At 60.1% G+C, this 19,823-nt stretch overlaps 1 protein-coding gene and 1 long non-coding RNA gene across 4 annotated transcripts; one reads left to right on the top strand and one right to left on the bottom strand.

The window, feature by feature from the left end:
- Positions 1–1,435: 1,435 nt before the first annotated feature.
- On the top strand, positions 1,436–14,128 carry F10 (coagulation factor X). Of its 3 annotated transcripts, none has more exons than XM_036071388.2 (8): positions 1,436–1,800; positions 3,432–3,592; positions 6,837–6,861; positions 7,786–7,899; positions 9,429–9,560; positions 10,280–10,533; positions 12,581–12,694; positions 13,492–13,698. In XM_036071388.2, the coding sequence occupies exons 1-8, from the start codon at positions 1,731–1,733 to the stop codon at positions 13,546–13,548; spliced, it is 927 nt and encodes a 308-aa protein (XP_035927281.1). In that variant the 5' UTR covers positions 1,436–1,730; the 3' UTR covers positions 13,549–13,698. The 3 variants fall into 3 exon arrangements, with proteins under 3 accessions (XP_035927281.1, XP_035927280.1, XP_077926195.1); XM_036071387.2 differs by having other exon boundaries at positions 1,648–1,800; positions 12,581–12,698; positions 13,492–14,128; XM_078070069.1 differs by having other exon boundaries at positions 1,680–1,800; positions 3,481–3,592; positions 12,581–12,698; positions 13,492–14,128.
- A 2,896-nt stretch (positions 14,129–17,024) lies between these two features.
- Positions 17,025–19,069, bottom strand: LOC118522396 (uncharacterized). The gene is made up of 2 exons (XR_013446820.1): positions 18,062–19,069; positions 17,025–17,862 (listed from the first exon to the last, which is right to left on the bottom strand). It is a non-coding gene; the product is annotated as an uncharacterized LOC118522396 (long non-coding RNA).
- Positions 19,070–19,823: the final 754 nt, after the last annotated feature.

Here is a 19,823-nt window from a genome sequence, read left to right as displayed (position 1 = left end):
TGTCTCTGTCCCTCTCTGACCCTGTCTCTATCTCTGTCTCTGTCCCTGTCCCTATCTCTGTCTCTCTCTCTGTCTCTGTCTCTGTCCCTCTCTGACCCTGTCTCTCTCTGTCCCTGTCTCTATCTCTGTCTCTGTCCCTGTCCCTGTCTCTGTCTCTCTCTGTCCCTGTCTCTGTCTCCCTCTCTCTGTCTCTGTCCCTCTCTGACCCTGTCTCTCTCTGTCCCTGTCTCTATCTCTGTCTCTGTCCCTGTCCCTGTCTCTGTCTCTCTCTGTCCCTGTCTCTGTCTCCCTCTCTCTGTCTCTGTCCCTCTCTGACCCTGTCTCTCTCTGTCCCTGTCTCTATCTCTGTCTCTGTCCCTGTCCCTGTCTCTGTCTCTCTCTGTCCCTGTCTCTGTCTCCCTCTCTGTCTCTGTCTCTGTCCCTCTCTGACCCTGTCTCTCTCTGTCCCTGTCTCTATCTCTGTCTCTGTCCCTGTCCCTGTCTCTGTCTCTCTCTGTCCCTGTCTCTGTCTCCCTCTCTGTCTCTGTCTCTGTCCCTCTCTGACCCTGTCTCTCTCTGTCCCTGTCTCTATCTCTGTCTCTGTCCCTGTCCCTATCTCTCTCTGTCCCTGTCTCTCTCCCTCTCTGTCTCTGCCCCCCCACAAGGGGCCCTGCACCCAACGCGCAGCCCGCACGCCTCCCTCCCTGGCCTGACCACCGTGGGGTGAGCTGCTTCCCACGGGCACAGACCTGAGCTATTCCTGGTGCTGTCGTGTGTCCTGGGGGGACACAGCCCTGGTTGTGGGACCTCCCCGGGGTGAAAGCCAAGCAGGTGAGCGCCCCACATTCTGCGGTCAGTGAGCCGGCCGGGTGCCCTCTACACTTCCCTGCCCCCAAGGGGCTGTGGCTGGGCCGTGGGGTGGCCGGTCTCCCCTCCACTGCCGCTGGCCGGACTGGCCTTGGTGTGAGAGGGAAACAGACGCGCTGCGAGCCCCCCAGTAGGGTGTGCGAGGCGAAGCCCGGTCCTCGGAGCTGGGCCCCCCGCGGCGTGTGCGCCTCCAGGGCGTCTCTGTGGCTCGGCGCCGGGGCTGGGAGGGCCGGCCTGGGTGCAGCCCCTCCCGGTCTGGGGCCGACGCGTCTGGCCGGCGGCAGGGCCACGCTGGGCCAGGAAAGTCCTCCCAGAGGTGTGTGTAGCAGCCTGTGGCCCAGAGGGACACGCCTGCCTCTTGGAGCCCCTGACTTTGGGGGGCGGCTATCAGCCTGACGCACGGGCGGAACACAGGACAAGACCCCAGATACCACCCGGAGACCGAGGCCCCGAGCCGCGCCGCCAAGGCCCGCAGTCCTGGTTCGAGCCCCACGTGTGCGTCAGACGGCCGTGGGCTGACACTCTGCACCTGGAGGACAGACGGGAAACGACACTTGGCTCTCATCATGCTCGTGAGGACGAAACAAGAGCAGACAGAACACCTGGAAACTATGAAATGACGCTTTTATCGTCTCCTAACCCTCCCTGTGCCCCTCCGGGCGCGGTAGCTGAGGAGGACGAGGCCCGCCGGACCTCCCCAGGGCTGCAGGGGCAGGGCGGCCATGGCCCCGCGCGGTCACCTGCCCCCCGGCCCTCTCGCGGCCCAGGCTCCAATCAGGAGGCAGTGATAAGAGAAAGACGACCAGCCGCCTGGAGCCAGGGTGACTGAACCTTGCCCCAGAGACCTGTCACAGCGGGACGGACGCGCTGTCCTTGGCCACACCATGGCGGGCCCACTGTGCCTCGTCCTGCTCGGCGCCTCCCTGGCCGGACTCCTGCTGCCGGGGGGCAGTGGTAAGTGCCCCCTCGTCCTGCACACTGCAGAGATGGCCCCCGGGGAGGAGGAGGGACGGCGGGAGTCAGGGTGATGCCCCGAATCTCCACAGTGGGGAGAGTGGTGCCCAGCCCGTGCTGTGACATGGCCGGGCCTGGTGGCCTCAGCCAAGGGTAGCCCAGGGCCAGGCGTGCCTCCCTCCTCGTGGGTGGGGAGTCAGACGGCAGACCAGCGGTCGCACACAGAAGCTCGTGGACAGAGAAGGAGGGAGAGACCAAGAGAGACAGAGAGACGTGCCCCCTCCGCGGCCAGAGCGAGCTGGGGCGGGCCCGGGGGGATCACAGCAGAGAGGAGCTTCCATGGCGGAAAGAGAATGAGACAGAAGCTGGTGCCTCCACCCTCAGGCTGGCTTGGTCAGGAAAGGGGGTGCCCGGTTCAAGGCTGGACAGAGAGGGGTTTCTGCACCTTCCAGGCCCTAGGCTGTCCAGAGAGAAGAGACCCAGAAGGGGGGCAAGCAGAGCAAAGGCAGAGGAGAGGGCAGGGGAGTGGCATCCCGGGGGCTGTTCGTGCCCTGGATGGAGGGGAGGGCCGGAGCCTGAGGGGACCCGGTGTGGAAGGACAAGGAGGCGGTGGGAAGTGAGAAGGGGGGAGAAGATCGGAGCAGGGAGGGACCTGCGTGCTCGGTAGCGCGGCAGACCTTTGGGGTGATGGGGTGTCCACAGACAAGTTTGAGCTCGGTGTCGCCTTGGAAGGGAAAGCGATCTGAGACGGGAGTGAAGCTAAGGTTTAGTGAGTACCTGTGTGTCCCAGCCTCAAACTCACACAACTCTGAGACGCAGGGAGTGACCCCTTGTGTCAGCTTTAAGTAGCAGGTGATGGAGCTGCGTCTGAAGCTCGGCTGCCTGGCTGCCGGGTCCGGTGTCCGGCTCTGCACGTGGGGAGTGGGCGCTCTGAGCAGAGGGCAGGCCGCCGGCCCTGCAGAGAGGGGAGGACGGAGCTCGGGACGCAGGTCCCCACCAGGAAGAGCCTCTGTGAGGGCAGGAAAGAAGGCAGACGGGGTGCAGGGTGAGAAAGGGCCCCGGGGCCTCAGGGCCTCCGTGGAGAGCCAGCAGAGCGTGGGCGACCCAGCCTCAGCGAGGAGGAGCCCCGAGGCTCTTGGATCCAAGATATTTCAGCCGGCAGGTCATGACTCATTTGAGAGTCACAGACCAATTCAGTGGGTTTTTAAGTGAAATGGAACAGAAATCAAGTAGAAATGTTGTAGTAAGTACTATTTCTTGAAAGTGCTGTTTTGTGTGTATGTGTGTCCTAGGACTTGGTAAAAGCTTGCTCACAATGGCACCGTGGCTCCCCCTTAACGGGAGTTGAGCCCTGGAAGGGTGGTGGGCCAGGCGCAGGCGGGGGGACCGGGAGGTGGCAACCCCAGGACCCCAGGGCAGGGAGAGGTGAGGGAGGGCTTGGGTGGCCACGTGAAGCTCTGCGGGCCGTGCAGGGGGGCTGGGGGCACCTGGGGCCTGGTCACTTGTGGGGTCACGAGGGAGGTGGATGCGAGGAAGGGGCCCTCTTGCAGCGCAGGGGTGAGCAGATCCTGCAGGGGGAGAGCAGGCCGCTGCTGAGGCCCTCCGGGCGACAAGTCCCTGCCTGTCGCTAGTGTTCCTCAGCCCGGAGCGCGCCAGCAGCGTCCTGGGGCGGGTCCGCAGGGCGAACTCGTTTTGGGAAGAGATGAAGAAAGGGAACCTGGAAAGAGAGTGTATGGAGGAGACGTGCTCCTTCGAGGAGGCCCGCGAAGTCTTTGAGGACACCGCCAAGACGGTAAGGGCTGGTGCGCAGGCGCCCTGCGGCAGGGGCTCCCCAGGTGGAGGCCGGGACAGAGCAGCCCCGGGCCCCCCGTGTGTGCTGGGTGGGGAGAGGGCAGTCCTCCTCCGCCACCTGTCCCGCGGGGGGCGGTGGGGGCGACTGAGGGCAGCGTGAGGTCCCATCTGGTAGGAGGGCCGTGAGGCCATCCAGAGGTTTTGTTAAACCAACTCTGAAAGGTAAGGTGTTCGTTTAAAAATGATTCACGGCCTGAGTCACGCCTCCCTGGGCTGGGCCGCACACCAGGACACGGAGCCGGCGGGTTTTGCCCAAATCCACGGCCGCCGCCGTACTTGACGTGGACACCCGAGGAGCTGCGCTTGTAGAGTTAATGCGTTGCCAGTGAACATTCCGTCAGACAGAGACGAACCGATTCTAAATTTGGAAGTATGGAAAAGCAAAGAAATCAGAGTAGCTGAAACAATTCTGAGAAAGGAGAGGAATCACGCTCCGTGACTTGAAGCTACGCTAACCGCAGACGCATTAGTGTGTGTTTCGGGAAAGGGACAGATACAGAAATCAATGGGATAGACTAGAAAGTCCATAAATTGACCCATGAAAATATGGCCAATTGCTATCTGACAAAGGTTCATAAACAACTCAATGAAGGAAGAATTGTCTTTTTCAACTGATGATATTGGGACAACTGCCTATCTCCATACAGAAAAGGTCAACTTTGACCTAAACCTCACAACGGAACAAAAATTAACTCAAAATGATCATAGATCTAAAGGTAAAACATAAAACCTCAGGGCGAAAATTGTCATGACACGGAATTAGGCAAAATTTCTTAGACACAACATCAAAACCATAACCCATCAAAGAGAAAATGGGTAAATGAGACTTTACTCAAGATTTAAGACGTGCTCTGTGAAAAATCTTGAAGAATAAAGATACAAGCTATTAACTAAGAAAACGCTTGCCAACCGCACACCCAACAAAGGATCTGTATTCAGAATACATGAGGAACTCGCACACTCAGCCGAAGAGCATCAATGACCGACTGACGCCACGGATCGGAAGACGTGAACAGACCCGTCACAAGGGCGGACGCCCCGTTGGCAAGTGCGCGCAGCAGACTCGCGACCTCCTGGGCCCTTACAGGAGCGCGGACGCCCCCCTGCAGGCTGGAAACCACCGACGGGACCCGCGCCGGGCAGGTGCGGGGGCCCGGACGCTGCTGGACCACGTCTCCTAACGCCATTGCCCTCTGACCCCGCAACCCCACTCCTGAGCGCGGACCCTGCTCACACGGACACCTGGGTGTGAACGTCTATAACCAGTCACCATCGCCCCAAACTAGCGGTGATGCCGGTGTCCTTGTTTGGGTGGCCCCTGGATCCACGGTGGCGGCATTCCCCTCGGCAATGGGACAAGCCGCTGGTGCGCACGGTGCTGGGGTGAGTTTCGGAGGCGCTGTGCCGAGTGAAGGAGCCGGTCTCCCCAGGTTGTGCGAGGGGCTCAGAAGTCGCGGCCGGGACGAAGAGCAGATTTGTGGCTCTGGGGGTGCGGCTGCCGTGGGCTGTGAGTGTTGGGGGGCTGGAGCTGTTCTGTGTCTTGACTGTGGTCGTGGTGGCACAAATGCGGGCGTGTTGGATTTCACAGAATTGTACACCAAAATAGTTGTTTTTTGCTGTGTGATTCTTTTCTCACTGAAATTTTAAAGAGACAGTGTCTGAGTTTCCTGAGGCTTCTGGAAAGCACCACACACCGGGTGTCTTAGAACTCGCACGGTCCTGGAGGCCGCAAGTCCAAATCAAGGTGTTAGCAGGTGTCAACACGGAATGAACAAACCCTTTAGAACTTCTTTACAAATAAAAAGGAATAGAGTCTTGTTTGCGCCCAGGTGAGGACCGCTGCCCAGGATACACAACCTTCCCAAAGAGGAGAGAGCTCCGGGGAAGGAATGTTTAATACAGGGTTATATATGCTTCTTGTTACTTCAAGAATTACAGATCATCATGAAGAACATTCCAGAAAATTCCAAACTTTATCTTATGCTTTTAGTATGTGCAAAGTTGTAGGCTTCAGAGGTATGGGAACTTAGGAAGACGTTTACTCTTAATTATATATATATATATATATATATTTTTTTTTTTTTTTTTAAAGTAGGCTCCAAGCATGGAGCTCAACGCAGGGCTTGAACTCAGGACCCTGAGATCAAGACCTGAGCTGAGATCAAGAGTCTGAGGCTTGACCGACTGAGCCGCCCAGGAGCCCCAGGGAGGCTTTTACTCTTCTCTTTAGTTTGTCTTTAGTTTAGTCTTTTCGGTTATCTGCTAACGAAGTACGATGTGTGCTGGGGGCAGCAACAGAGCCCGTGCCCTGAGGTTCTGCCGAGTCATTCCGACCTTGGTCCCTATGAAAATGTAGCTTCCCTGGGCGCCCAGGATCAGGGCCCACAAACAGTGAAAGTGGAAAGGTTCCTTTCGGAGGTCTGTGGGAGAACGAGCTCCACGCCCGTCCCTCTCCGAGTGTTGGGCGCTGCCAGGGGTCCTGGGCCCTCCTTGCCTCGTGGGCACATCCCTCAGGCTCTGCTCCGTCTCCGCGTGCGGCTCTCGTGCCCTTTCCATCTCTCCTGAGAGCACTCAGTGTCAGCCCTGAGCCCGTGGGGTCTCCTCTCCAACCTTAATCACAACTGCCCACACCCTATTTCCATTAAGACCACATCCTGAGGTTGCACCTGAAGTTGGGGCGGGGGGGTTGTACACTGTTCAAACTACGGAACACAGCAAAAATGATTTTTAAGACCATGAACATTTTTTTAGTGTAATATAGGCTTTTGGTGCCCTCTTTTAACCTAATCACCAATTACCATTTTTTCAATTTAACATGATTATTCACCAAGCATCTGATCCCTTATTGAATCTTTGACCCAGATATCTTAACTCAAAACCATTCATTGATCCGCTTGGGTATAGCAAACAGAGCAAACCACTTCTGGTATAATCCATTCCTCAGTGATTAACTTAAAAATAGTTTTTCAACATTCAACAGAGCTGGTGCATCTAGGATGACCAAAGTCCCATCTGTGCAGACACAGCAGATCTGAAAACTTCCCTCTTAGGCTGCGGAGCCCCACAGCAAAGACGCCAGGAAAGGCCTCCGTTTGGGAAAGCACCCCACTCAGGCAGAGCGTCGTGGTTGTGTGAAATGTCTGTCTTTTCCCTAATGTATTTTAAAATCTTCTTTCCCCTTTTAGACTGAATTCTGGAATAAATACAAAGGTGAGATGTTTTCTATTTTAATGTTGAGTGGGGTTCATTCAGACATTGAAATAGAGAGAGATTGTATTTGAGTTTTTGAAACTACTTCTTGAATTTCCTTTCCACTCCTGCTTATTTCTTACTCACCTAAGACTTTTCCTCTCTGAGTGTTTTCATAACAGTTATTGTGAAATTATTTTTTGTAACTTTATGCTAATTCTAGTTTTGTTACTTACTTAAATGTAGATTTAATTAGTTCACTCTCACTTGAGGAGTACCAAACTCTATGATAATTTTCTTAATCCAAGGTATTAGGTAGAAACAAAGAATAGAGTCTGAAAGATTAGGTCTTCTAAGAAGATTGAATGTTTGCAGCTTATGAGATGGTATAAATCATGACTCATGTCTCATTCTGGTAACACTTTTCAAATTTCTCAAAATGGCCACTGGACCTGTCTCTAAATTAGATTGTCCAAATGCACCAAGAAATGTGAAGTTCCATGTTAGTGCTGGACAGTAATGTTTGCATTCTGATTTTACCTCCAGACCACCTGGGAAGAGGCCCCCAAACACGGGCCTTGTCAGTGCTGAGCCTAGAAATAAGTGTCAGGGAATCCCCCGCCCTCTGACCTCCCAGCTGGTCCCACACGGTCACCAGCCCAGAGCCCAGAGCTCCTCACTCTGTTGAAAACACACTGCCAAACATCTCCGCAGAAATAGAAAAGCTTATCAATGGCCCAGTTAGATAAGAGCATCACGTACGTAGAGCCGCAGAAGGTGGGGGTAAAATGAGGTCCAGATGGGAGAAATGTTTACAGGGAGACAGGAAGATTTCAGGTTTATTCAAGCTATCTGAACAGCACGTGCCAAGATCAACAGCGCAAAGCCATTTCCACCATCATGGGAGCTGCCTGCAAGCTGGGTTCCCAAACCCTGTCTCCGCAGACGGCGACCAGTGTGAGAGCAGTCCTTGCCAGAACGAGGGCCAGTGCACAGACGGCCTCGGGGAGTACACGTGCACCTGCTCGGAAGGATACGAAGGCAAAAACTGTGAATTGTGTGAGTTCTCTTCCCGGTGTCCCTTCAGCTCGGGCTCACCTGACATCAGGAACCAGGGAAGGAGCCAAACCTCCCAGGGAAACAGTCTCGGGTTCCTCCTGATTTTGAGTCTACGCTCCCACATGCTGTGCCATGTAGGAACAGCAGATGCAGTAAAGTTAGAGCCCAATGTCTCCTACAATCTGCTCGGTTTTAGGGTATGGTGAGAGACACGCAGCCACGTCCCTTCCTCTCAGGGGCTTGTGGCACATTCGTGGAGCGCTGGGCCCATAACTCAGAGACGAGATGGGGCCGTTTCTCTGCCGGGGTGGCGCTCCCCCTCACCGGCTACGGGATTCCTTGCGGTCCCGGCAGCGGCTCTGAATCACCACCCTCCACTCACGTCTGTTAGTGCGAATGTCAATTCCAAACCGTCCGGGATTGTCCAATTATAAAAATGTGATACATTTAATGAATTCTACATGAAAAAGTCACTGAGAGTTTTCCTGATATGGTGATTAATTTAATAGAAATTAGATTTGTCTTAGGCCAGCTTCCCCCTAATACAGGAAGACCCACACTTCTCCCGGGGAACTTCCTTTGTAATCTGCAGAGTGCGCTCTTGGCTTGCATTTTTTGGGCTGGTTCCCTTGGGGACTGTCAGCTGCGAATCCCGCTGCCCAAAGCCCAGAGCCGCCTCTGCGGCTCCCCGCGTGGCTCAGCCCCGAGCCACCGTGCGTCATTTCTAAAGCTGCGCTAACGTTGATCTTCTCACTGTAATTATTTCATCATCCAAACCCAAATGCGGAACGTAAGGTAAATTGCCGTGGTGGCGTCAGTGACGTGAGTTGGGGGCTGGGTGTGGCGTGCTCGGCCCAGCCTCGAAGCCGCCGGAAGCTCCACGGCCTCTCAGTGTCGAGAGCGTCCCGTGACGTGCCAGGTGGCCTGAGTCCAGCACGCGCCCCCGCCCGTCCCTCCCGCTGCCGCACCGGAGCCGGGACCCCAGTCTCTGAGATGTGTTCCGGCCCCTTTATTCTGGCGGGGGGATCCTCCAGGCTCAGTGGACTGGCCCGTGGCCATGCGGCCCGTCCCTGCCTGAGCACCTAGCCCCAGGGCCCGTCCTCGTGCATGCGGCCTGTGCACACCGGGCCTGCGGCTGTGGGGAGGGGCGCGTGCCCTTCTGAGGGCTGAATTTGTGACCCGCCAGCGTCCAGGGCCCTCCGGGGGCGTGCTGGGCTTTCTGCAGGACCTTCTGGAAGTCTGGCACCCAGGGCGCTGCAGACACCATGCCGTCCCCACGTGGTCTGGGGAGTGGTGGGGCGGGAGCAGCGTGGACACGGAGGAGTGGACCCCAGCCCCTCGCCTGCTCTGGGTGCCTGTCCTGTTTGCTTGGGCCCAGTTCAGAGGCATCGGCCACGTGGTCCTGGCCCTTTGCTGCAGCGGTCGGGTCCCCTGTGGGGTTGGCGGGTGCGTGGATGGGCTCCTGGTGCTGCCGTCCCTCCTCCGGGCTAGGTGTGGCCTCAGGTTCCCCAGGCTGTCGTGTCCTGCAGCCACGCGGAAGCTGTGCAGCGTGGATAACGGGGACTGCGAGCAGTTCTGCAGGGAGGAACGGAGCTCGGTGGTATGCTCCTGCGCCAGCGGGTACGTCCTCGGGGACAACGGCAAGTCCTGCGTCTCCACAGGTAGGAGCTGTGGGCCAGAGGGGCGGGCCCGCCAGCGTCCCGCTGGTTCTGGGAGCTGAGGACTGGGGCCAGCGGGACTGCCAGCTCCCCGGGTGCCGGTGAAGGCAGGGTAGTGCCAGCCCTGAGGAGCCACGACGTGCTTGTGGCCGAGGCACACCCTGTCGCCCTGGACGGCTGGGAGTGAGCAGGTGTAGGGCAGCATGGGCTATCAGGGCCGTGGACTTGGGGGGTGCAGGAGCTGCAAGGGGTACCACGGACCCCCAAGAATGAGCAGGTTGGGCAGGCCCCAAGCGGTGGGCTTTAGTTTTTTCTCTGTAATGAGAGCCGGGCCGTTGAGTCTGGCCCGGAGGCTCCCAGAGGGCATGGCCTAGTGAGGGGACCTACGCAGGGGGTCCTCACCGCTGCAGGGCCCACCTGGGCCAGAGCTTCTGAGAGGCCACTCCTCTCTCTCTTAGCTCCATCTGCTTCTCACGGTGGCCCCATGTGCTCCTCAAAGCCTGGTCCCCTGCCTGACCCACAGCTCTGGTCGGGGTGCAGAGTCTCGGGTGTTCCAGAAGCTGGACACATTCCCTGCCTGTGACAATGGCCTCCGTCCTGTAACCCGGGCCCTCGGCGGTCCCCACTGTTCCCCCCACTCTCCTCCCCCAGGTCAGGTCGGGAGAGTTGTGCCTGTGAGGCAGGGAGGTTCTCGCTCTGCTGAAGCCGGCCCGTCCTTTCAGAGCCTTTCCCCTGCGGGAAAACCACGATGGGGCGCCGGAAGAGGTCAGCGGAGACCACTCACAGCGGCGAGGGCCCCTCGGAAGCCGAAGCCAGCATGCAGGAGCGGTCTGGCCCTGGGGATCTGCCTCCCACCCAGAGCACTCTGTTCCTGCTGCCCTTCAACGGGACAGGCCCCAGCAATGAGGAGGATGCGAGAAGCGTGGTCCGGATCGTGGGTGGGCAGGACTGCAAAGACGGCGAATGTCCCTGGCAGGTGACCGAGGAGCGGGCCGGGGTGGCACAGGCGGTGGACACACCCCGCTGCCCCGGGGTGGGCAGTGCGGAGATGACAAGTGGGCCCTGTCCCTCCCCACCCCCCATCCGTCCCCATCTGCATGCCCGTGAAGCACAGACCGAAAGAAGAGGTAGTCCCGCCACGGCTACTGGCCGGGCTGCAGGCTCAGGTCGGCAGGGGAGAGCGCTGCCCGGCGCGGCCATGCCCTAGGCTTGCTCTTCTGACCACCAGCAGAAAGAGTCACTCCCCTTGCCTCCTCTCTAATCTGGTAAAAAGATTTTTTACCAAAATGTAAATCCTGCCAAGGCAGGTAGTAATTCGGAGAAGAGCGCATCCGTGTGTTTGCCAAGGTAAAAAAATCCCTCTTCCCTTGTTGATTTGGACTAAGGTTGCCCGATTTAGCAAAGAACAACACAGGACTTATGCTTTGAGCTTCAGATAAACAATGAACAATTTTTAATGTGAGTATGTCCCAAAGACTACGGGGGACACATTTACACTAAAAACTGTTTGCTATTTATCTGATTCAGGTTGACCTGGGTGTCCTCTATCTTATCTGGCAATCCTAACTTCAAGTTTAGGGTTTAGAAGCCAAAATGGCTTCACCTACAAGCAAAACTCCAACAACCTTTAGAAAGGAGCTCAGCCTGCTCCCACTCCAAGCTCCGCGATGGGCGTGCGTTTGCCTGAATTATCGGGAGGCCCGGGAGGAGCGATTCAGGGTGCGGTCACCTTGCGGGCAGCGTGCATTCACAGAGAACTGTTGTGGCTCCGACGGGGCCCTGGGCGTGGAGCGCAGGACATGAGATCCGCTGTATCCCCTGACGTGTGCACGTCTAGATCCAGGAAGGGCCGCGAGCCCACCCGAGCCACCCCAGCTGGAGTTGGTGTGTGACTCGCACATGCAGCCGCGGGGGGCAGCCGCGGGGTGGGGGAGGCAGCCAGAGGAGCTGCCCCCACCCCTAACCCGGGTGGCATGTCGGTGGCTTTGGTTGCAGGCAGAGAGGATGGGGGGGATGCGCCCGGGCAGCAGGGTCCTGTCCAGGGGACTCCTGACTCCTGGGCTCCCTCTGTGTTGGGAGGAAGAGGTGGGGTGCAGGTACGGGGAGCCTGACTCTCCATCACTGGTCACCAGAGCCGGTTTAGGAGCCGATCGGTGACTCAGGGAAAGGCGGCAGCCGTTTCCCCACTAGTCACGGCGTTCTTCAAGGGCTCTTTCAGAACCTCAGGTTGTTCCCTGTTCCACTGACCGGCATATGCCCCCAGCCAGGAACTCCCGCCCACTCGCTCGCAGGGTGTGGAACTCCCCAGGAGAAGCAGAAAGGGCTCCTCTCCAGATTTGCAAGCCCCGCTCTCTGGGAGAAGGGGTGGTGCGAACCGCGCTGCCGGTGCTCCCTCCCTCCCTCCCTCTCCAGTCCCGGCGGGGAGAAGGTCACCTCCAGGGGGAGCCACATGGATTCCAAGGACACTGCCCTTGAACGGGGGCACACCTGCCCCGACACCAGAAACTGTTGTCCCCAAAGCCTGGCACCTGCCTGGTCTGGGCTCTAATTCAGAGCCACATAGCAAAGGTTTTTCACGTTGAAAACCGTGTTTCTACGGGAGCTCTGGAGGGTGTGCGACTGCTCGTGTCCTGGGAGCCCGCGGCTCAGGCGCAGAAAGCCAGGGGAAGCGCAGCCGAAAGCTCCCCGGGTGCCCTCGCCAGCACTCGGTGGGGCCTCGGCGAACATCCGCTGAGTCCACCAGGGCGCTGCTCCACGCACAGGAGCTGCCCAAACCCGCGCAGGGTCCAGGCACAGGCTGGGGGGCAGCTGGGCAGGGGCCGGGGCCACCGCCCCACCGCGAGCCCCACAGTGAGGGAGGCCGGCAGCTGAACGCCCCTGGGACTCTCAGGAGTCTGCAGGTTCCAGGCTGGACGGCAGTAGGGGGAGGCCCTGACGCAGGCCGGGAGGCCGAGAGGAAAGCTCTCCCAATCCTCTTCTCCAAGTCAGACCCAACCTGGCAGACTCAGTTGTGCTCCTTGCAGGCTCTGCTCATCAACGAGGAAAATGAGGGGTTTTGCGGGGGCACCATCCTGAGCAAGTACTACGTCCTCACAGCGGCTCACTGTCTCCAACAAGCCAAGAAATTCACGGTGAGGGTAGGTAAGTGGCGGCACGAGCCCTCCGCTGCCCTGCAGGGCCCCCTGGCACTTATCTTCAGAGCTGCTAGCTGGAAACATGGGTTGACACAACGGAACCCTGAGGGCGCAGGTGGGGGGTGTCACAGAGCGGGGGGGGGGTTTCCTCCCTGACGTGCTCCAGTCCAGACCCGGTGCCGTGAGCCCGCCTCAGTGCCCCTTCCTCCAGGAAGGCTTCCAGAGCTCCTCCTCAACAGTCTGAGCCTGGAGTGTGGCCCGTCACATTTTGTAATGTCTGTCCTTCTCTACCAGCCGCAAATGAGCCACCGTGTGATGGCTAGTTCTCTCTGATACGGTGGTAAAGTTCCCAGATGAAATTAATCTTAGCGATATCTCATCATCCAATATATCCAAAATATTATTTCAGTGTGTAATCAATTTTAAAAGTATTAATGAGACATTTTGAATTTGTGTTTTCATTCCCTGAGAATTGACACAGCACATCCCCGTCCCGACCGGCAGCGCCGCCTCCGACGACCGCGGGGTCCGGAGCCGGCACCCCTGCCGCGCGACAGTCTCAGGAAATGCTGCCTGAGGCGCTGGCCACGGTTATGAAGTGTGACCGGTGGTCGCCCCTGGGGAGCGACACTGGAGGTCGCTTTTATTTGCTTCATGCTTCCCTTCGTCTTTCAGATTTTCTAGTGACCATATTCCACTTTTTCATACAAACACAGTAACAGGTGCTCTGAGCAGCAACGTGCAGGTGAGCGCACGGCCCACCCTGAGCCGAGCCCCCCCATGTCCTTGCCGCTTTGCAGGTGAACGGAACACGGAGAAGGAGGAGGGCGACGAGGTGGCGCACGAGGTGGAGATGATCATCAAGCACAACCGGTTCGTCAGGGAGACCTACGACTTCGATATCGCCGTCATCAAGCTGAAGACGCCCATCACCTTCCGCAGGAACGTGGCCCCCGCCTGCCTGCCCCAGAAGGACTGGGCCGAGGCCACGCTCATGACACAGAAGACGGGCATCGTCAGCGGCTTCGGGAAGACCCATGAGAAGGGCCGCCCGTCCAGGACCCTCAAGATGATGGAGGTACCGTACGTGGACAGGAACACGTGCAAGCTGTCCAGCAGCTTCAGCATCACCCAGAACATGTTCTGCGCCGGCTACGACTTGAAGCCCCAGGACGCCTGCCAGGGGGACAGCGGGGGCCCCCACGTCACCCGGTTCAAGGACACCTACTTCGTCACCGGCATCGTCAGCTGGGGAGAAGGATGTGCACGGAAAGGGAAGTATGGGGTCTACACCAAGGTCACCAACTTCCTCAAGTGGATCGACAGATCCATGAAAGCCAGGGCCACGGCCCCAGTGCCCGCGGGGAACCCTACGCCCCACCCCCATTAAAGTCATTCCCTCAAGACCCGCTGGTGTCTCGTTTGTGCTCACATGGGCGGCGCCTGGAGCAGGTCTCCCGTCTGCGGTGACGAGGTCTGCGTGGATCCCTTGTCCTGGTTTTCTCTGGCTCTGCCCTGGAGAATTTTCCTTTGGAACACTAGAGCCTGCTGTTCCCTCGCCGGGCTGGGGGGCTTCTTCGGGAAACGCTATCCTTTGTAGGATCGGGGTCCCCGGGATGACCAAACCCGCGATGGGCCGTTCCTGTGCGCAGCGGGGGCTTCCGGTTTTGAGTGCCCGAGGCTGCCACGTGGCTCAGGACACTTGGAGTAACTAGGTTCTGGGAGCAGGGATCAGGTGGGGCGGGGGTCCCAGCACTGAGATGGGGCGGGAGCGCGTCCTCGCGGGCAGGCTCTCCGACAGCCTCTCATGGGCAGGGACGCTTTTGCGTGGACTTAGCTGCTTCTCCCTTCTGGCCTCACGCTGGAATCAGCCGGGGCCACCGCCGCCCCCTGAGCAGCTCCTGCGCCCCCAGGGCTGGCCGCCCCAGCCCCCAGCGTTAAATCAGTGTGGACGCGGCCCCTCAGTGACCCCACGAGGGCATGGTGCGCGGGCGGGACTGTGGGAGGGACGTGGCAAGCCCTTCCCGTCACCGTCCGCGGCGCTCCAGGCCCCCAACTAAGTGGCCCTGAGAAGCGAAGTGCTTTAGAAAACACGACGGGTCACCTCAGACCAGACCCGCCCCGGAGCGTTTTCCAAATGGCCCTGCACAGTTTGTGTTTTGCGTAACTTCGCTAAGCAAAGTTTCAAAGTTCCAGTACGAAGACGCCCCCAAATGTCACAAGCTGGGCAGAGTGTTTTGTAAACAGTAGATATTGCAAGGTTAGGAAAATCTTTGTGAACGGCGACGCCGTTTCCCAGAGCCGGTCTGAGGAAAGCAGAGAAAGCCGAGGGCCGCGTGGGTCAGAGGCCTCCGGAGAGGGGCCCCAGCGGCGCAGGCCGGCTCCCCCGCTCTCTGGGCAGCCGCACGCCCGGCGCCGGTCAGCAGCTCAACGGTGGTTTGGGGCCCGGAGAACTGGCGGAAGACCCACCGGCGAGAGCGGCCTTCACTGCCGCGGCTCCCATCTCTGTTGGCCGCCGATCGGCGACCGGGCTGCCGAGTGCGTCGGAGGGGGAGACCGAGGCAGGACAGAGCGAGGGGAGCCCCGTTGCCTCCCCGGGTCGACTCATCCCCTCGTCCAGAAGGAGACTCAGTTCGTTTGCGTTCTGGAGGAGGTGGGGGGGCACGATGGGGCTCATCTGCTCGCCCCCATTCCCCGCACCGCTCACCTCCCGCGAGGGGCGCTGTCTGCCTGGGGACGGAGCTGAAGGAGCCGCTCGAGCACACGGCACTGCGCCAGGCTGGTCCCTCGGGGACACAGGCAGCGGCGGCTGGGGTGGGGCCCGGGAGCCACAGGGGGAGAAAGCGGGGCGTGAGCGTTGCTCCTGAGACAGAGGCAGAGGTCGCAGGACGATCCCAATGAGGCCACCCGTTCTGTGAAGGGTCACAGTCACCCCCAAACACAGAGGGGCTTCCACAGGCCGAGCCCGAGTTCGGTGGCGGGATGGAGCCGCCTCATCGGGAGGGCGGTGGGTTTGGGCTCTGTGTAGGGGCAGCCCCACAGCTAGGGCCACCACAGGAATTGCTGGTTGAGGCAGGTCACCGAGGACACCAAACCCCGGTGGGAACATCCTCGAGAAGAACGATATTCAGAGTCTCAGAGCATCGCCGAGGAATGACTTTTTCATCACAGACAGGACAGGTGGTTTCTCTGGAGCAGAGCACCCTGGGAGTCGGTGGGGATTGTGCGGTTGGACCGGAATGGGCTGTGAGCTCCCCCCGCGGTGTTGAGAGCGATTCTCGGGTTGGAGGACACACTTGGTTCTTACAAAACGCCACCTGGGTCCACTGGTCACGTGGCGCGAGGCCCTGGGCTGTGGTCCACTAGGTCCCTTTACAGAAACGCTTGCTGAGCTGCCTCGGGGACCCCTCCGGCCACTCTGGCCTCCACGCTGGGCTCCAGGCAGTCGGTGCCGCAGGGTCAGGCCTCTGTGCCCGCGGGGTGGGCCCGAGCCCCTATAGGCTCTGCTCGATGGGCGCGGGTTTCTCCCCCTGATGGGGCCCCATCACGCTGCCCCTTACCCGCTCTCCTCCCAGCAGTGGGGCTTGTCGGGACCCCCTGCCCTCCTGGCGGGTGAGCTCCGGGTGACTGTCGGGCTCAGCCTGCATCCCCTGCCCAGCGCCGCCGATGTGGCAGCCTAAGCCTTGTCCCGGGGGGCTGCATGCAGGGCACCAGCAGCCCCCGTTTCCTGGGACCTCACTCCGGGGAGGCCCACCGGCTCTGGCGCTCTGGCCTCAGCTCTTTGCCTCAGGCAGGAAGACACGGAGGCGAAGAGGTGTGAAGACACTGAATCGATCCAATGAAATCCCCATCTGTGCCGTTGTAGGGCCGGTGGCCGTTCTCAGCAGCCCCACGTCCTCAGGCCCGTGTTTGCAGACGCGTCCTTGGCAGTGGCGGGCCGGCAGCCTGGCGGGCCATGTGGTGCTGCTCCTGGGCCTCCCTGTCCTGACGGTCCGAGCCCTGGGGGAGGCTCTGCTCCGCGGACTCTGCCTTTCCTGTGGCCACGGGGGCAGGTGGGGCTTTCTCCAGCGTGACCCGCGAGATCCGAGCTCGCCCGCAAGGGCCCTCCCGTCTCTCTCATTAGTGACGCATGCGGGTCCTCCTGGAGCGACGCCCAGATGGCCATGGGCGCGCAGGGCCTAGCCAGCGGCGGGCTGACAGCCGGTCGCAACAACTGCCACCACCCAGCTTGCTCCGCACACCTGCCCCTCAGCCCTGCTCTCCCTCAGCGCCCCCACCCTCCTGCACACACAGAAATAAGAACATAAACCCGAATTTATAATCTTCAAACAAATTGCGTGTTGAAATGATACTATTTTGGATCTATTGTGTTAGATGAGTACATTATTAAAATTATTTTAACCTCTCTCTGATGTTTTGTTTTTGTTTTTTAAAGATTTTATTTATTTATTTGAGAGAGAGAGAGAATGAGAGAGAGAGCACATGGGGGGGGAGGGTTAGAGGGAGAAGGAGGCTCCCCGCCCCCAACAGGGAGCCCGATGTGGGACTCGATCCCGGGGACTCCAGGATCAGGACCTGAGCCGAAGGCAGCTGCAGCCGGTTAACCAGCTGAGCCACCCAGGCGCCCCTCTTTCTGTTGATGTTTTAAATGTGGTGCTGGGACGCTCTTCTGACCCCTGGGGCACACGCCTGTCTCTCCCGCACGGCCCCGTCAAGCGCACCCTCCACACAGCAAGTAGCAGGACTGGGGAACACCAAGTGGGTCCTGTCCCTCCAGCGGTCAGAACCTTCACTGTGTCGTGCCGGTGACAGCGTGGTTTGTAAGAGACCCATGCCTGACATCAGACCGTTTGTGGCACGGTACACAATCTTCCGCAACACGGAACAGTCACAGGACCTTCCACCAAAGGGGGTCCGTGGGACTGCAGTTCTGGAAGGGCTGTGGATCAGAGGGGCAGCTAGAAATGCCCTCAGTAAAGTGGAACGTGGACATTGTATATCACTTTTGGTAAATGCGTCACGCGGCTGGCACGATGACAAGAAATCAGAAGGAGCAAAAGAATAAAACGAAAGAAAGGTGAGCATGACTCCAGCCATCACTGCTCAGTCTTCCATCAAGTGGCCCTTATCCTCGTATTCCAGAATGGCACTTAGAGCTCCAGCCATCACACCTGTGTCCGAGGCAGCAGGATGGAGGGAGGGACAAAGAAAGGGCCACACAGTCATCTTTTAAGAAGCTTCCCAGGAGTTGTGGCCTGGCCCTTCTGTCTGCATCCTGGTGCCCAGCTCCTGCCCTGGAGCCCCGCTCCCACCCCTGCGTCCCCCCGGTGCAGGTCCAGGAATGCGAGGCTGCCCCCTGCCACCCTTTACCTCCGTCTGCGATGCTCCCCCGTCCCACCCTGCCGGCTCCTGAGCTGACGCAGAGCCAGCCTTCACAGCTCAGTGGGAAAGCGGCTTCACGCCCGCGCCGGCCGGCCGCCGTGGCACCTGGGTCTCCTGGTGTCTGACGGATGGCTTCTCCGCGGCTCCCTGACTTGCACTCTGCCTGGAAGGCTGGTTCGTTGTGCGGGATGACTGGTGAGGTCCTGGCCCCACACGGCCGCCGCCCCGGTCCGGCTTCCTGCTCAACCCGCAGCACCCGGCCAGACCCTGGCGCACGGAGGGGGCTCAGCAAGTACCCGCCAGCCTCTAGCTTCCCGTCCCAGCACGCGTCCCCGCGCACCCAAGCTCTTAGCCAAACGGGCTGCTTCCCCGATAGCTCTGGGTCAGGCGCAAACCGTCCTCCGCCCGCAGAGCCAAGGACAGCGGGGAAGCTCCTGTTCAGCGGGGCTGCTTCTCCGAGCCCCCTGGCCACGCCACAGCCGCCCAGGGCATGGGGGCGGGGGCCCGCAGGCCGCGAGACCGAGGGAAACGCTGGCTGCAGGCGCTGTAGGGGAGGGCTCAGGGGCACGAGGTCGGGACGCGGCGGGCCTCCCACAGGCTGCGCCGCGGGCGACTCCCGCCGGGCCCGGGAGCCCCGGTTCACGGCGGTGGCGGTCCGATCTGCTCCGGAAGCCGCCCGCGGGCCCTCGGCGGGCCGTCAGCGTCGCGGCGCCTCCGTCTCGAATCGGAAGAGCAGCTTCTCCAAGGAGGGCCGAGACCAAGCTGGAGAGCGCAGACCCGGTCACCGTCCACCGCCTTCGTGGACACGTGGCTCACACGAGCAGACACGGAAGCGCGGTCGGCCCCAGACCGTCCTGCCCTCGGAGCGCACCACACGGACCCCAGCGAGAGCAGGCGGCCGCAAGCGCCGCGTACACCTGAGCGCCCGCTCTCTCTTCCTTACGGAAGCGGCACACCTGTTCCCCGGGAAGCCGGGACCGGCTCTACGCGCAGGCGCACGCTGGGGGGGGGGGGGGGCACGGCCGCTCTACGCGCAGGCGCACGCTGGGGGGGGGCCACGGCCGCTCTACGCGCAGGCGCACGCTGGGGGGGGCCACGGCCGCTCTACGCGCAGGCGCACGCTGGAGGGGGGGGGTGGGCCACGGCCGCTCTACGCGCAGGCGCACCACCACGGCCTGCGGGAGGGAGGACTCGTTTAAGGGATTAAGTGTTGACTGAAATATTCTTTTGAGTGAAACACAGAGAGTTTAAACATAGTTCGGATTTTTAAGTGTTACAATTCTTTTTTTTTTTCTTTAAACTTACTTACTTTAGCAATCTCTGCACTCTGTGGGGCTCGAACTCCCAACCCCGAGATCGGGAGTCGCTCGCTCCCCCGACTGAGCCGGCGGGCGCCCGGACTCTTACGGTTCTGACCGCACCACGGACGTCGTCCGTCTGACACCGACGTGCCGGCCCATCCCCGGAAAGACGCGGCTCATCGCGCGGGCGGCCGGGCAGTGAGCTACGTCGGGCAGCGGGGCCGCACGGCTTCAAGCTGCCGTAGGGTCAGGAGGCTGCCGACAGCTGTGCGGGCGAAGCGGGCGAGCGCGGCGCTGTCCCCCCGCAAGCCTGGCTTTGCCGAGTGGGGGCCTCCGCGGCCCGCAGCTGCGACCGCAGCCCTGCCCCCGCCGCAGCGCTCACTGCAGGGGCGCCGGGCCGGGCGGGCACAGCTCGGGAAGGGGGCCTCTAAGGGGCCGGCCCGCGTCCC

This window comes from Halichoerus grypus, chromosome 4 (genome assembly GCF_964656455.1).
Source record: "Halichoerus grypus chromosome 4, mHalGry1.hap1.1, whole genome shotgun sequence".
In the NCBI taxonomy this organism is placed as follows: domain Eukaryota; kingdom Metazoa; phylum Chordata; class Mammalia; order Carnivora; family Phocidae; genus Halichoerus; species Halichoerus grypus.
This window is presented reverse-complemented; position numbering and strand designations above follow the sequence as displayed.